At 42.0% G+C, this 15,030-nt stretch overlaps 1 protein-coding gene and 1 long non-coding RNA gene across 2 annotated transcripts in view; one reads left to right on the top strand and one right to left on the bottom strand.

The window, feature by feature from the left end:
• LARS2 (leucyl-tRNA synthetase 2, mitochondrial) overlaps positions 1–15,030 on the bottom strand; it is a 116,456-nt gene that overhangs the window by 22,290 nt on the left and 79,136 nt on the right. The window contains exons 13-16 of the mRNA XM_075921874.1: positions 10,390–10,488; positions 6,938–7,075; positions 2,428–2,531; positions 1,166–1,348 (exon numbers count right to left, since the gene is read on the bottom strand). Coding sequence (XP_075777989.1) covers positions 1,166–1,348; positions 2,428–2,531; positions 6,938–7,075; positions 10,390–10,488 — 524 coding nt within the window. The remainder of the gene's footprint in view (positions 1–1,165; positions 1,349–2,427; positions 2,532–6,937; positions 7,076–10,389; positions 10,489–15,030) is intronic.
• On the top strand, positions 2,329–4,357 carry LOC142827280 (uncharacterized). The gene is made up of 3 exons (XR_012901910.1): positions 2,329–2,429; positions 2,830–2,943; positions 4,220–4,357. It is a non-coding gene; the product is annotated as an uncharacterized LOC142827280 (long non-coding RNA).

Below are 15,030 nucleotides of genomic sequence, written 5' to 3'. Positions count from 1 at the left end.
TACACAGAGCACTCTCTCAAGTCTGGGAAAGGTATTCAGGGTGCCATACTAATAAGGTTGAACAGATAGCTTAGTATAAGTAGTTAGCACATATTATGAGGGACCATTCAAGGTCTTAGAGAGATGCATATAAGTCCTATGTAGTTCTGCAGTACTATTGTCTATATTTTCCTGTATTTACTCTTGGGTAGACTGTCAAGGAGCAAAAATGTCAGATTTTCTCTGCCAAGATGGCATTACAGCAACTGCATACATCTAAGCACTTATTAGCATTTCTAGCCTCTGATAAAAAGCCTGAGGCAGAGGCTATCATTACTACTGAAGAAATGACAGAACCACTTCAAAATTTTTTGAACATAGGGGAACATCATCCTTAATACTGCTTCAGATCCTATGCAGTAACCTCACATTGGAATACCCTTTATAGAAAATATTATTCAGTATTGTGGAAGCTTTCCTAATGCAAAACATTCTTTTCAACATGAAGCCTGGAACAGAATGACCTAATCTAATTTTTGATTATATGTGAAAGTCTGATTAACCCATTATCAGAAATTAATGATCCTATAAAAGTCATTCAGATGGTTGTATTTACCTGCTCCCATTACAAAAGAACAAGGAACAATTAGTGAAATGGAAAGGCAACAAATGTAAAGATGATAAAAGGGATTTTTAAAAAATATGGTAGAATTAACTTAGGGAACTCCCTGCTATAAGATACTGAAGCCAATAGCTTATCAGGATTCAGAAAAGAATCAGACATTTCTATAGACATTGAGAATATCTATAATTATATGAGGCAGGATAATATTTTTGAGAAATAATATAAACCCTCATTATTTTAGTACTTAAGCCAAGACCACTTACTAAGGGAAAACTGTAATGTCTTCTGGAGCATCTGGTACTGGTCACTCATGAGAGAAAAATGTGAATCAGCATATGAAACCAGAAGTCCATCTATGTTTTGATTGTTAATGTTAAATGTATACATAACTGACATAATCTTTCATCCCAATAAAGGTCCCAGCTTTAGAAAGCCAGCCAATGAAATTTTCTCATTGCATCATCAGCTGTTCACATCAAATTCTCCAAATCCTAAACAATAAACTGCATTTCAGACAGAAATAAACCAAGAGGAAGAAAGAATCAAAAGAACTTGACTTACTCTTTGTATCCCACAAGATGTCTTGTTCTGGAGGGGCAGCAAACAGGATGTACAGTCGCATAGTGTCAATGCCATACTGCTCAACTAATTCCTCAGGATCTATTCCATTATGCTTGGATTTACTCATTTTTTCCCATGTAATCTGGAGCTTCTCTTTCGTTTTGATATGAACTGGTTCAGTCCCTAAACATAGAAAGTATACAATAATATTGAATTTAGTTCCACAAACATCTGAAGCTGCAGAATTGAATACTATGTTATTTTTAATCCCTTTCCCAACATTCCCACATAATTTAAAGAGAAAAATCAATTATTAGAGTAAGACAAAAATGATTTTACTTTTATATCTTTACTGAAGAAACATTATGTTTCCAACACACAGGAGAGAAAAATTATTTCTTCTATTTTATGAAGCTAAATCCAGTGCTCATGAAAGGTTCTGGATTTGGAGATGTAGCACTCATCAGCATTATGATTTTTGCATTAATGTAGCTATCTCAATGCAAACCTCCTCTGTAGATGTTCTGCACTGTTGTATTATGCCACTTGCAATGGAGCAAACTTACCTTGATTCTTTGAATGTTTATATAGAGCAAGTTTGCAAGTTTCAGCCAGGGTAAATCACAACCGTGTAAGCACTGCTTTACAATACATCTATCTACCTGGGGGAGTAGATGGTTTGCACTAGTATACAAGTGCAGATTTCCTTAGTGCAGACAAGCTCTGTCTTCTATACAAGGAACGAGTATAATACAGACAGTTGCAAATGTATGTTTTCTTAAATGTATGGAAGGAAGAGAAGTTCATTCTGCGCCCATTCTCTCTAGGTCTTATCTGTTCTGATGGCTAACATGGTGTTGACTTTGCTAATGATTTTGTAATGTGGACATCTATCTATTAGGAATGGAATTGAGACCACCAGCTCCTTTCACATGGGCTAGTGAATGGCTGCCACAAGATACTCACTTTAAGTCATGTTTGGACACAAACCAGACTGAAGTAAAAACAAATAGGGCAGAAGTACTGTACTTGGTAATAGTTACAGGCAACAGGAGTACTAATTTTCTCTGCATGTAGACTCAGCATTAAGCATATGAGTCCAGAATACACACAAAAGTCAATCTCCGGTTTAATGATTACAAGGGTTCACTTCTCACTGATGATTTTTCCATACACTATGACTTGTATATCCTTTTTCACTGAACTAGCCCTTGACTTTACTGGATGCACCTGTGCCGGTCGTCCCATACGGGCTTTCTTACCGGTGAGATCAATTTCCTCTCTCTTCAGATATTGGCTTGTTGTTGTTAGTTTGTATGTCTGACTCTTAATAAGACCTTGAACCAAGAGCTTATAAAAAGGCTCCCTGAGGATGAAAGGAAAAGGAAATCTGTCTGTTGAAAATAGTTGTCAAAAGCACATTTTACAGCAAGCCTTAGATGCTGAACTCAATTAGACAATTATTTAATGAAAGAAGAATGTCACACTGACAACTGAAATAGTTGTCATCTGTAAAAGTCAAAGGATATTTTATAGCAAGACTTTAATGAGAGAGAAAACCATTTATGAAAAAGCAATCTGACCAGTCACATTCTACATCCATCCTTCTATCACTCAAGTATTTATGCTTTAACAAATGTTTTCTCTTTTACACACCTTTGGAGTGTTCCCACAGCACAGGAATATAGGAGTTGCAATAGTGGATCAGTGTCCAGTGTCCTATTTCTGACAGTCACCAGGACCAGTTAACTCAGAAGAAGGGGCAAGAATCCCACAGGGTATGTCTACACTACAAAGTTAATTTGAAATAACAGCACTTATTTCGAATTTAGTAAACCTCATTCTACAAGGAATAACGCCAGATTCGAAATAGCTAATTCGAAATAAGTGCTGTGTAGACACTTATTTCGAATTAGGGGGCCTCCAGCCCTTCCCAGTTTCCCCTGGTGGCCACTCTGGGCACAACCAGTAAAACTCTTCTCTCCCCCAGCCCCGGGGCCCTTAAAAGGGTAGAGTCTGGCCACTGGGCATGTGCAAGAGCCAGGCCTGCCAGCAGCTGCAGCCCCTCACCCAGTGGCCACACAAAGCCATCCAGTGGCAGCCAGCCGTCCCCCGCCCAGTCCCCCAGCACCCAGGGGCCAGGCAGGGGCCGTAGATGGCGCGCACCCTCGTGGACTAGTGTGGAAATCATGGACCTTATTGAGGTTTGGGGGGAGGCCCCCAATGTCCATGATCTCTGCACTAGGTGGAAGAACACGGCCGTTTACGGCCGCATAGCAGCCACCATGGCCAGGAAAAGCCACAGGTGCACCCAGGAGCAGGTGCACCTCAATTAAAGTGTTGCGGCAGGTGTACGCCAGGGCCACCGGGGCGTCGTCGCAGCAGGGGCTGACACCTGCCCCTACTTCCCCACCCTCGACCGAATCCTGGGGGGCGGGGCGGTCCGCACCAGCCCAGGAGGCAGCGAGCCGGGAGCTGAAGACCCTGACCCGGGCGCAGCAAAGGGGCCACCACCAGCTGTCTTGGCACCGGAGTTGGCAGGGTCGTCCGGGGAGGCCATACCAGGTCACTGCCAGCACTGTCTCCTACCCGGAGGAGGAGGCGGAGAGAGAGACCAGGGACTGCGCGCGTGGGCCATGCCTCCTATGGATCATGCAGCCACCTGTGCATGTGTGAGCACGTGCCATGCCACCCGGGGGCAGATGGCTCCAGCTGCATGACACCCAGGGGCCGTGGCCCAATAGGCACACATGTGTATGAAGAGACCTGACACTGCCGACCCCGGCGCGGGACCCAGCAGGACGCCCTCTCTACACAGAGGAAGGGGATATCTCCCCCCGGGCCTCAGCTGCACAATACATGGCACAGGGGCATGGGTGCGGTCTTGGGGCAGCTCCCACTCCCGGGGAGAGCCAGACATCCCGACCATGGCCTCTGTGCAAGCACGTTGGCTCTGACGGTGCAGGGCACGGTCATCCGCACCTCTCAGGGGGTGCTGGGCATCATCCACTGTGTGCCCAGGGAGAAATGACCACTCCCCTTCTTTCTCCACAGCCGCACCAGCTGCACGTGCAGGGCGCACCACCCTGCCTGGGACATGCTCCCGCAACCGAGGGCTCCTCCAGACCACCAGCACGCAGCAGGGGTACCGGGACCAGCACCTGGGGGCCCTGCGAGCCTTGCACCGCACCATCCAGGCCTGGGTGCAGGAGGACCTGCAGCTCCACCGGGAGCAGCTTGCCCAGGACCGTGCCATGTGCTCACACCTGCAGGCCCTTCTGCAGAGCGTGCTGCCCTGTGCCTCCCCAGCGCCTGCTGCCCCCCCAGCTACTGTTCCTCTTCCCACTCCTGCCCCTCTCCCACCTCTCCCTCCTCAATCTCCACACCCCCCACCTCAACCTCTACACCCTCCTCCCCATTTCCCCGGGGATGCTGAGGCCCCCGCGCCCGCCGTGCTGGGAGACATGTGGCCTGACGAGACCCCCACCCCTGAGCGCTGAAGCTTCCCTTCCCCTTCTTCCTCTTGCTTCCCCCTTCCAGCTCCCTCCTCCCAGTTTTCCCCCTCCCCTCTCCCACTCTCTTTCCTCCCCTCTCCCACCTTCTTTCCCCAGAGTTTCATTCCCCCTCCCCAGTTTTGTTAAATAAAGACATGTTAAATAAAGATGTGTTTATGAAAAAAACTGTATTTTATTTGACATCAGGAAGGGGGGCTAGGGAGGGGTAAGTGGAAGGACGTGAAGGAGGAATGGGGCATGAGCCCCCGGTGGGGAGGACTGGGGTGGCTCTGAGGGCTCCTCAGGGTGGACGCTCTCCCACAGGGCCTCCTGGATCCTGTCAGCCCCCCTGATGGACCTCCCGGATGGCAGCCTGCAGCAAGTGCAGCCGGGCTGATGGCAACGACCCCATGAGACGCACCGGCATGCCAAGGGAGAGGTCTGGTTCCATGTTGCAGAGTGCCATGGTGTCCCAAGTGAGGGAAAGCAGAGCACTCAGACACAAATGCTTTGCTGTCCCTCAGCGAGGTAGACCAGCAAGCAGAGTAACCTGAGAACTGTCTGTCCGGGATGGGGGGTAGGGTCCCTTTAAGCACCGACCTCGGCTAGCCTGAGGCAACAGCCCCACACACTAAGTCCAACCCTGATGCTCTGCCGGCACTGGTTCCGGCCAGCCTTACCCTCAATTCAGGGTCCATTCAATGTGGATACGCTATTTCGAATTAGAAAAACGCTATTTCTAATTAGTTTGTGTCTAGATGCGTTATTTCGAGTTAGCTTAATTCAAATTAACTATTTCACTGTAGTGTAGACATATCCACAGTAGGCAGATGTAGGATACGGGTAAATTTAGAAAGTTCTACATGTTACACAGCCCAAACTATTAACTTTGGTTTTGATAACTACCAAATTTAACAGAGTAATACTTTTGAGTATCTTTATGAGCCCTTCCAGACGGTATTTCATAAGTCAACTGCTTAATTGCCTACAATAAATTAAAGGCTCTTAAAAATGTAAAAGCTATAGATGGATTCTGCCATCATAAGAACAAGAGAATATCTTAAAGGAAGAAGTGACCCAAATCTAAATTAATTGTTTTCCAAGTTAATCATAAGATGAGAGATTCATAGACTGAGTCCTTGCCCCTTAATTCAGGAGAGCAAGCCTTCCCAGACCATTAGTTAAAACAGTTTCAAAAAATACAAAAAGGTGAACAATAAAATGATTAATTTTGTTCTGCAATACATATGTCAGTCTCTTGAATTTAAAATAGCCTTTTAAATAACTATCATATTTTACCTAATATGGGAACTTTAACTAAACAATTAGAGCACCAAAAACTGGGTAACTGTCCAAACTGGGGGTAATTTTTCAGGGAACACTTGTCTTTTCATAAGACAGTGTTAGTTCAGGTCAGATGCCATGTTGATAAAAGTTACATGTAAGAACAGAAACCAGTTTCTGTTTATAGGGGGAGAGGTTCAAGGATGCAGTGCAAAATACTTTACCATGTATGGGGAAAAAGAAAAAAGGAAACATATCTGATTATAGTGAGAGACTACAGAAGGATGAAGAAATGCCCAAAATCAGAAATGTTCAGCCTGTAAAAGGATCTGGGGGAGAAAGCAGTGGTCAAAAACAAATGCAGATTAGCACTGAATTTCTCTGGTAGCTCACAAAGATTTCACCCTAGGAAGAATGTTGGGATGACTCCATCTACTGGTTAAAGGAAACACAATTTAAATTTGCTATCAAATATTACCTTTGATTTTAAAAAATCCCAAAAGAGTTAAGCAGAGTATTACGTTATCAGGAGCTATTTAATGCTGTTAGCCCCAATCCTGCAAAGACTTAAGCAAGTGCTTGATTTTCCATAAAGAACAGTTACATTTAAATTAATGAAAGTACTCAGTACATAAAGTTAAGCATGGTCAAATGAATGGCTCTCCTCACAGTGCATAAAGTTAATGCACTTCTGTGGAGGATGCGAGCCTATGGCAATATTTTACTACTAGAGCTCTGAGCCAAAAATATTAGACACACATATATGTGCACTAACAACAAATGCAATACAGACTATAACAAACTGATCATTTAGCTAAACTTGACAAGGAAGAAAATTCAGGCTCAGACAATGAAATGTAAAATATACTATTGAAAATAACATTTAGAGCTAGAGGAAGCAGAGGTATCAAACTGTCACAGATGCCCGTGGAAGCTAAATGCAGTCTGAGACTGATGCGTGAACAATTTTCCATAGAAATCTAATAGTACTTACTTGTGTTTGGTCATCTTTTGATTATAGCAAAAATGGCTCAAGAATCTAGCATAGTATAAATGCATAACTGCATGCTCCTTTCCCCCGATGTACAAATCCACAGGCATCCAGTAGTCAGCCAAGGCTTTATTAAAAGGCCTAAAACACAAAGTATTTGAAAACACACATTAAGTGTAAAGCAAAAAGAAAAGAACCAACTTTATTAGAACAGGTCTAATAAGACTGGAAATGGCTGCTCACTGTGAGTGGCATGTGCATCTTAACCTCCATTATATTAATTTTGGTATTTGCTTAATTGCTCATGTTTAAGAAGCAATGTTTCACTTGATAACGTTACAAAATCCATGTGAAAAATTTTAAAAGCTATAGAGAAACAGAGCTACTAAAATATGATTTATATATATCATCTTAGGCTATGTCTACACTATGGAAAAACTCCATCGCGTCCAGGGAATGCTTCTGCTCTTCCGCAAAAAAAGTGAATGTGATCTTTCGGAAGCCCTGTCTTCCTCCTCCCACAAGGAAGAAGGGCTCTTCCAAAAGAGGAGGCTTTTCCGAATTTTGGCTCAGTGTAGATGGGCCAAATTTCAGAAAAGCCTCTTCCAAAAAAACTATTGAAAAAAGTTTTTTCCGATAGATCATTGTAGCGTGGACATAACCTGAGATGTATGACTATGAGTTCTCATGTGTCATCTTAAATCTGTATTTAAATTCTATAGAAATATATTTGTCTGATTTCTACAGAACGTTCATAAAGATGTTGTGGTTATCTGGTCTAGTCTTTTGTATTTACTAATTGATATTTTGAGGGGAAAAATACACACACACACACACACACACACACACAATGGCTGTATATTACTCTTCAAAATGTTTAACAATAAGCCAATTTTAAAAATACTGGAATTATTTATGTATTTAAAACAGAAACTTTGTGTTGTCACCATTAGAGGGCAGCATGACTGTTTTTAAATACTATAATAAATTTCTGAATATTCATTTGGGGCATTGTAACTGAAACTTCAAAGATATGGTTTTCATTCCCACCCACTAAGGCATGTATTATAACCCCCTCTTTAGCGAATGTATCTATTGGACCTCAAATAATATCAGAACCATGATTTTATTGTGTCACATATTAGTTACATTTCCTTAATTGGATACAAGCCTGAAATAAAACCTTGGATCAGGACGTCACATGTCTATAAACCCAAATCTGAAAACTGTTGCACATAAAGTTTCAAAATGCAGATCTGAGCTTTTGTAAATTAATTGTGTCCAGATTTGGTGTTTGGAGTGTGACTCAAAAAAGGGGTTTTCTATATGCACTTTAACTAGGTGCTGTCTAAACTACAAATGTGTTGGGTTTACAGCTATATCAGCATAGCCCCCTACTGTAGACACAGAAGATGCTGACAGAAGGAGGTTTTCTGTTGGCATAGTAACAACATCTCCCTGAATGATATTAGCTCTGCTGACAGAAACACTACACTGTTGGCACATCTGAATTTAACACTGGGTTTTTGTGTCACCTGATAGCTAAACTGGTTAGGGTGGTATATACTTTCACGCTCCTGACTGATGTTCTGATGTTGCATTGAGCTGACTCAAAGGTTAGATTTTTAAATGATTTAGTTAAATCTGTGCAAAATGCTGTGTGAGCACTCTTATTTCAGTATAATTCAGATATTTCAGTTTAACTTAAGTCCATTAAAAAAGGTTTAAACTGTAGAGAAATGAGTGCGCCCACACAGGGGGTTGCACTACTTTAAACCAAAAAAAGTTCATGTGTAGTCAAGATCTTGGTTTGAGCTATGGATCCTGTTCATAATATTGTTGTTGGCCCAGTTCTATTTAAAATACATTACTGCTATAATTTAATTACTTTATTCTAAAGATGTTACTTAATGGTATATCAATATACAGCTAGACTGTGTTCAAGGCACAACCACCACTTTAACAGAAAGACAACTAGGACCAATAAATGGAGCTCTGTCTCTTTCCCCAAGTCTTTATAATTAAAACTTTTCATCAACTCCTTTTCCTCTCCCACCAAGAGAGGCAAGGGGATGTTTAGTATCTTATGTCAAATAAAAAGCAGGTAACCAAATCAAATACATAAATTGTTTTAAAGATTGAGTTTGTCTCAAAAGAGACCCACACTGAACAGTAACCATGTTTCTTTAGGTAGAGAATTTTCAACAAAATGTGTTCCTCCCCTACCCCATGGAAGTCAGATTCTAAATCAGAAACCTTGGCAGTTAAAATAAAACAGACCCTAACAGCTGGGTTTGCCTATCACACACTACATACAATTCATTAGACACACTGAAACCATTTTATCCAAAACTTTCCATACATATCTGTGTAAAGACTTAGTAACACAAACAGTAATACTTCTTATCTAATTTATGGCAAGCTTTTTGCCTACAGAATGGCTTAAAATATTTTAGAGACTGTAATAATTAGCTAGCTGTCCAGCAACTGCAGACAGTAATCTAATCTGGACATCATACAGAAAATACATTTTGCAATGTTGAGTTAGCCTTTGTGCAGCCTGCTTTAGTACTGAGTTTGACAGAACCTCAGTAGGACCCATCAGTTTTGCTAGCACCAACAGAAAATGGAGCAAGTAAACAGCTAAATAACTTTGCCCATATTTCATATGCCCTATTTTATAGTCACTAATGCATAGCATCTCTAGTGTTTCCTTTTGTAATACTGTGTTTAGCTGAAGTAACAACACAGAAATAAACCACTATGACAATATTTTAGCTCTGGACCAAAATTAACATGACTCCAGGTAGCATAGATTAGAGGTTTTCTAGATTTCATTCTCTGGGTGAAATTGATTGATTTCTCACTTCTTTCATTTTTCATCAGCTCTTGCCAGCTGAATGCATTGCTATAAAATCGCAGAAGAAGCCAGTTAGATCTGTTCTTAGTGGCACAACGTAAGCACTAATGACAACAAAGATAAAAATAAAGGCTTTGTCCATATTATAGAAGTTACACTGATTGTTTCCACCTTAATTCACGGGAAAGCCCCTTATGTCCATGCACATAAAAGATTTGGTCTATTGCTAGAGAGGCTGCAATCATCTTAATTTACCAAGTTTTTCAGGGGTAAAAGTTGTGAATCACCAGCTGAGTGTGCAGTCTGAGCCCTTGCATGTCCTGTTAAGGGCTGATAGCCTTATTCTATCGTTCAGAACTGCTCACAAAACTACTCTAATCTGAGCTGTGTCTGTCAGCAAAAAGAGAATCAGGAACTCATAGCAGGTTCCCATTCAACTTCCCCATCCTGTTGTGCCCACCAGATGGTAGAACTACCAGAATATCTGGCCACTTGTTTTTTCTTTTCTTTCTATTTCTGCTGTATAAAACAGGTCCAGGTTACATGAACACCAGTATGACCAAAGGCCAGCTTGCCAGCTGCCTGGATGCCTTACCTGTCAGAATTATGAGGATCAATGTATCTGAAGTAATACCAAGATGAATCAACAAATGTGTCCATAGTGTCTGTTTCCCTCTTTGCAGGTCCTTTGCACCTGGGGAATAGAAAAATACTCAGCACTCCTATGTGAAAAAAAAAAATCACATGCTGACTTTTTCCCCCCACAGATTAAAGAAATAAAACAAATGCTCTATGAAAGTTCAAAAGAAAGGGAGAAGAAAAGTAGAACGGTATACAAAAAACAGCACACACTTCTGGTACTATCAAATGAATAATTTTATGATCATTTCCAGTAGAAAGAGCTGCACTTCACTGGCTCTCATTTTATATAAGGATCTATTGTTCCTGATTAGTTGGGATTCTTCTTATTCCGCAGAGAAACAAATTTAGTTTAATTCCAGTTTTCATTGAGAAGGATCACATCTTTCCTAATTCTTTAAAGACTAACAAGATAGTTTATTAGGTAATGAGCTTTCGTGGGCCAGACCCACTTCCTCAGATCAAATAGTGGAAGAAAAATGTCACAACCATATATACCAAAGGATACAATTAAAAAAAAAACCACACATATGAAAAGGACAAATCAAATTTCAGAACAGAAGGGAGATGGGGGGGGGGGGAGGTAAATGTCTGTGAGCTAATGATATTAGAGGTAATAATTGGGGAAGCTATGTTTGTAATTGGTAAGATAATTGGTATACAGGCAGTCCCCGGGTTACGTACAAGATAGGGACTGTAGGTTTGTTCTTAAGTTGAATTTGTATGTAAGTCGGAACTGGTACATATTGTAGGGGAAACTCTAGCCAAACATTTCTCCAGAGCTCAGTTTTATTCTCCCACACCTCACTTCCCTCAGTCTTTTATTCTCAAGCTGAGGTGTCTGCTGAGAAAAGCCGCTCTGCGTCTCCCTGGTCTGCTGGAGGGGGGCGCTTGCTTCGCGTCTCCCTGGTCTGCTGGGGGGAAGCAGCTAGTGCAGGGTTGCCTCTCCCCGTTTGTAAGTAGGGATCTGATGTAAGTCGGATCCATGTAACCCGGGGACTGCCTGTATATGGTTGTGACAATTTTCTTCCACTATTTGATCTGAGGAAGTGGGTCTGGCCCACGAAAGCTCATCACCTATTAAACCATCTTGTTAGTCTTTAAAGTGCTACACAGTCCTGTTTTTTGTTTCAGCTCCACCAGACTAACACGGCTACATTTCTACCACTATCTTTCCTAGTCGTTGTAATACCATTTTGATTCATGATGGCTGCTAAAACAAATCAGTATTTGCTTGGTATTATATTGAAGGTACAAAATAAAATGGATTCAAAATGAGAAGTTAAAAGCTGGAATAGTTTTTCCTTCTGCCATGAACAGAAACAATTTGCTTATGGAAACAAACAGCAGGAAGCAATTTTTTTAAAACTAGGTTTGCATTTATTGCAGCTACTCCATATTTAAGACTATTTCTGATAAAATGAAAAATTTATAATACAAATGATATGTTGCAGCCAGCTGAAAACCTGTGTGCAGTATACATAAACACAAAGAATGTAAACAGGCTGTTGTAACTTTAATCTGTTACTGTGATTGGAAGCTTCAGCTGCACAGCCAAATGTGCCTGCCTGCTTGATAGTGTAAGCCACTGGTGAGCAATTTGTGGCCTGAGGGCCACATGCGGCCCATTAGGGTTTTGTGTGTGGCTCATGAGACATTTAATTACCATTTTCATGCACAGAGTTGCCAGATTCTGCTAGTTTCCATCCATGTAGTTTTTTTCTACCGGTATTACAACAGTGACACACACTTAAAGCAAGGGCATGTGAAATGAGGTGCATGCTGATTACACACAACATTGACAGAGAGAGCTGTGTGCTCTCTCTGCATCTAATCGAAGTGCTGCTATAGTTTGATAGGCACCCCCTGCAAATTCTAGGTATGTTAGCGCTGTTAGCAAAATGATCTATCCCAGGAGATTGTCTCGGTTACAACCATCTTGTGGCCTACTGAGATGAAGGAGGCCCACTTACTAGCCTAGGCTGCCCCTCACTGGTATAACCCATAGAAAATATATTAAACAAGCTCTTTGACAGCAATGTTGGCTATCCACTTCTGGGAATGGTGAATCTTTGGTCTATAAAGTTTTTATTAGTGGTGCTGGAACTAATTTTGGGGTGCTGAGCTGTACCCCCTGTTTAGACCTATTGAGACTAGGTTGCCAACTTTCCTGGATCAGACAGACCTGACTTCATTGCTTCAAATGATCTCTGGTCTGTCCAGCCTGGGAGAGCTGACAATCCTCATCTCTCCAGCGTGGGGCCACTGCTGGGGGCAGCTGCAGAGCCCTGGGCCAGCAGCAGGACCCTGGGGCTGGTGGGCTGTGGCATTCACAGCAGGACCAGCAGGCAGCAGGGCCCAAAGGCCAGTGGAGCCTATGGGGCTGGCAGCAGGACCCTGGGGGATCAGCAAAGTGTGTGGGGCCAGCAGAACCTCACAGGGCTACCCATAGCCAGCAGCGGGGCTGGCCCCCAGGTTCAGGGAAGCCAGGTGCAAAACTTGGGGGTGCTGTAGCACCCCCTGCACTCCTTCTTCCTGCACCTATGGTCTTTATGTGGCTTGGGTCCTGACTGCCTAAGATACAACCTGTGTCTCCGTGTATTTGTTGAAGTACTTCAGGTCATCTCAGGCATGTGAGGTGCATGTACTTAGTGGTTAAGTATCAGAGAGGACTTGTATTTGAGTGTGATTAGTCGAAAGCCTTTCTCTTCCTCTCTCAGAATACTCAGATCAAGTTTGCTACTTTTAAATGCATGGTGCATGGCCAGGAGTTGGATTGGCATGGTGATGTCAGATTAGAAGCACAGAATTTTTACTTAGTAATTCCTATCTTGTGCACCAGAATATAAACTTCCCTTAACATTTTTTACAACTGTGAAGTTAACCTTCAAAATGTCAACCAAATGTAAGTTGATACAGTCACATCTGCCTGAATTTGCCCGCAGTCTGAAACATTCATCTCAAGAGGATCCTAATGATAATTCAGTGTCAGAACATTTTAACTGAGCAAAACATTGGTTTGACCTGGTTTGGCCTCTTTATGGTCTTAACGCAGTGACAGCATACTAGCCAAAACAAACAAGACTGCAGAGAGGCATTCACATGAATTATCTGCACAATTTACACTGAGTGGTGCCTCATTCTGGCAACATGACTACGTGAGCTTGGGTTGTGGGCAGAGCTTAGGGGAACACCACCACTTATTTTCTCTCCAGTCTGATATTTATGCAAGGCCCATCTCGTAACAAGCTATTACTTATAGCTGGATAACTGTAGTGGAGGCATCCTGTTTCTAGTTGGCTTTTTAGTTTAAGGAGACAATTATATTAAATATTGTACATGTGCCCAGAGACACACATAATACATTTATTACGAAATAAACACACACTTTATTATATTATAACAAAATTGTCTCAGCCTATCAACTTCTGGGATACTTTACATAACAGTTTAAGCAATTCCCTTCACCCTAGTTAGCTACAGCTCACTCACTAGATAAGTTCATGGAGGACAGGTCAACCAACAGTTATTAGCCAAGATGGTCAGGAACATGATCTCATGTTCTGGTTGCCCTAAACCTCTGGTAACCAAAATCTGGGGACTGACTGACAAGAGATAGATCACTAGCTAAGTTGTCCTGCTCTGTTCATCCCTCCGTAGCATTTTGCATCAATCACTGTTGGAAGACAGGATACTAGGCTAAATGGATCTCTGGTTTGACCCAGTTTATCCTCCTTATGTTCTTAACATAGTTATAGCATGCAAGCCACTATACACTGGCTACTAATAGCCTATAGCTAGCCAAACAGTATTATTTGCATATTAACTGAATAATTTTGAACTACTATGAAGTCAATATGCACATCCCTCCAGTCCACTCATAATTGGCTATAGCTTCAAAATTCCCCATCTGTGTGCCCATAGCCACAGCCACCTTAGTTTCCCATCTCTACACATCCTGTTAATCCACTTAATACCAGCTATTAAATACTGCCTGTAGCTAGAATATATAATCTAGAGGAGATCAGAATCATAGTGTCCTCTCTTTGCAACAAAGGAATTTCAACATATTTATCCGTGGAAAGCCTGTAGTGCTGACAACAAAGATTGCAGTAAGAGTCAAGGATTTCAGACCACAAGACACTGCTGAGACCATTACTTAACATTAGAATTACTTTAGTCAGACTCCTCTCAAATATCCATCCTCCTCAGCTTGTTACTGTGCATTGTATAAAAAAAGACTACCTGAAATGACATTTTCTTTGCAGAAATACACAGGCGTATGTCTTTCCTCGCTTAAAACATACAACATCAACAAGTCAAACCAGTTTCCAGTGAGCCACAGAACTGTTCTGTGTAAATCACCTAATTCCAAATGAGACTCATGCTAATACTCTAGCCTTCAAAACTAACACATTTACAATGTCTTAAGGATGTTAAATATTGGTTAAGTGAATAGTCAATTAACCTCATGAATTCTTATCAATTAGTCAACTATTCTATAGTCCCCAGGCAGCCCCTGTCCAGGAGGGAGTGGTCTGAGCTCCCAGACCTAGCATGAGCCGGAACTGAGCTGGGCTGTCTGCCCACCTGGCTC

This window comes from Pelodiscus sinensis, chromosome 2 (genome assembly GCF_049634645.1).
Source record: "Pelodiscus sinensis isolate JC-2024 chromosome 2, ASM4963464v1, whole genome shotgun sequence".
NCBI classification, from domain to species: domain Eukaryota; kingdom Metazoa; phylum Chordata; order Testudines; family Trionychidae; genus Pelodiscus; species Pelodiscus sinensis.
Note: the sequence above shows the minus strand (reverse complement) of the source record. Positions and strands in the feature narration are given on the sequence as shown.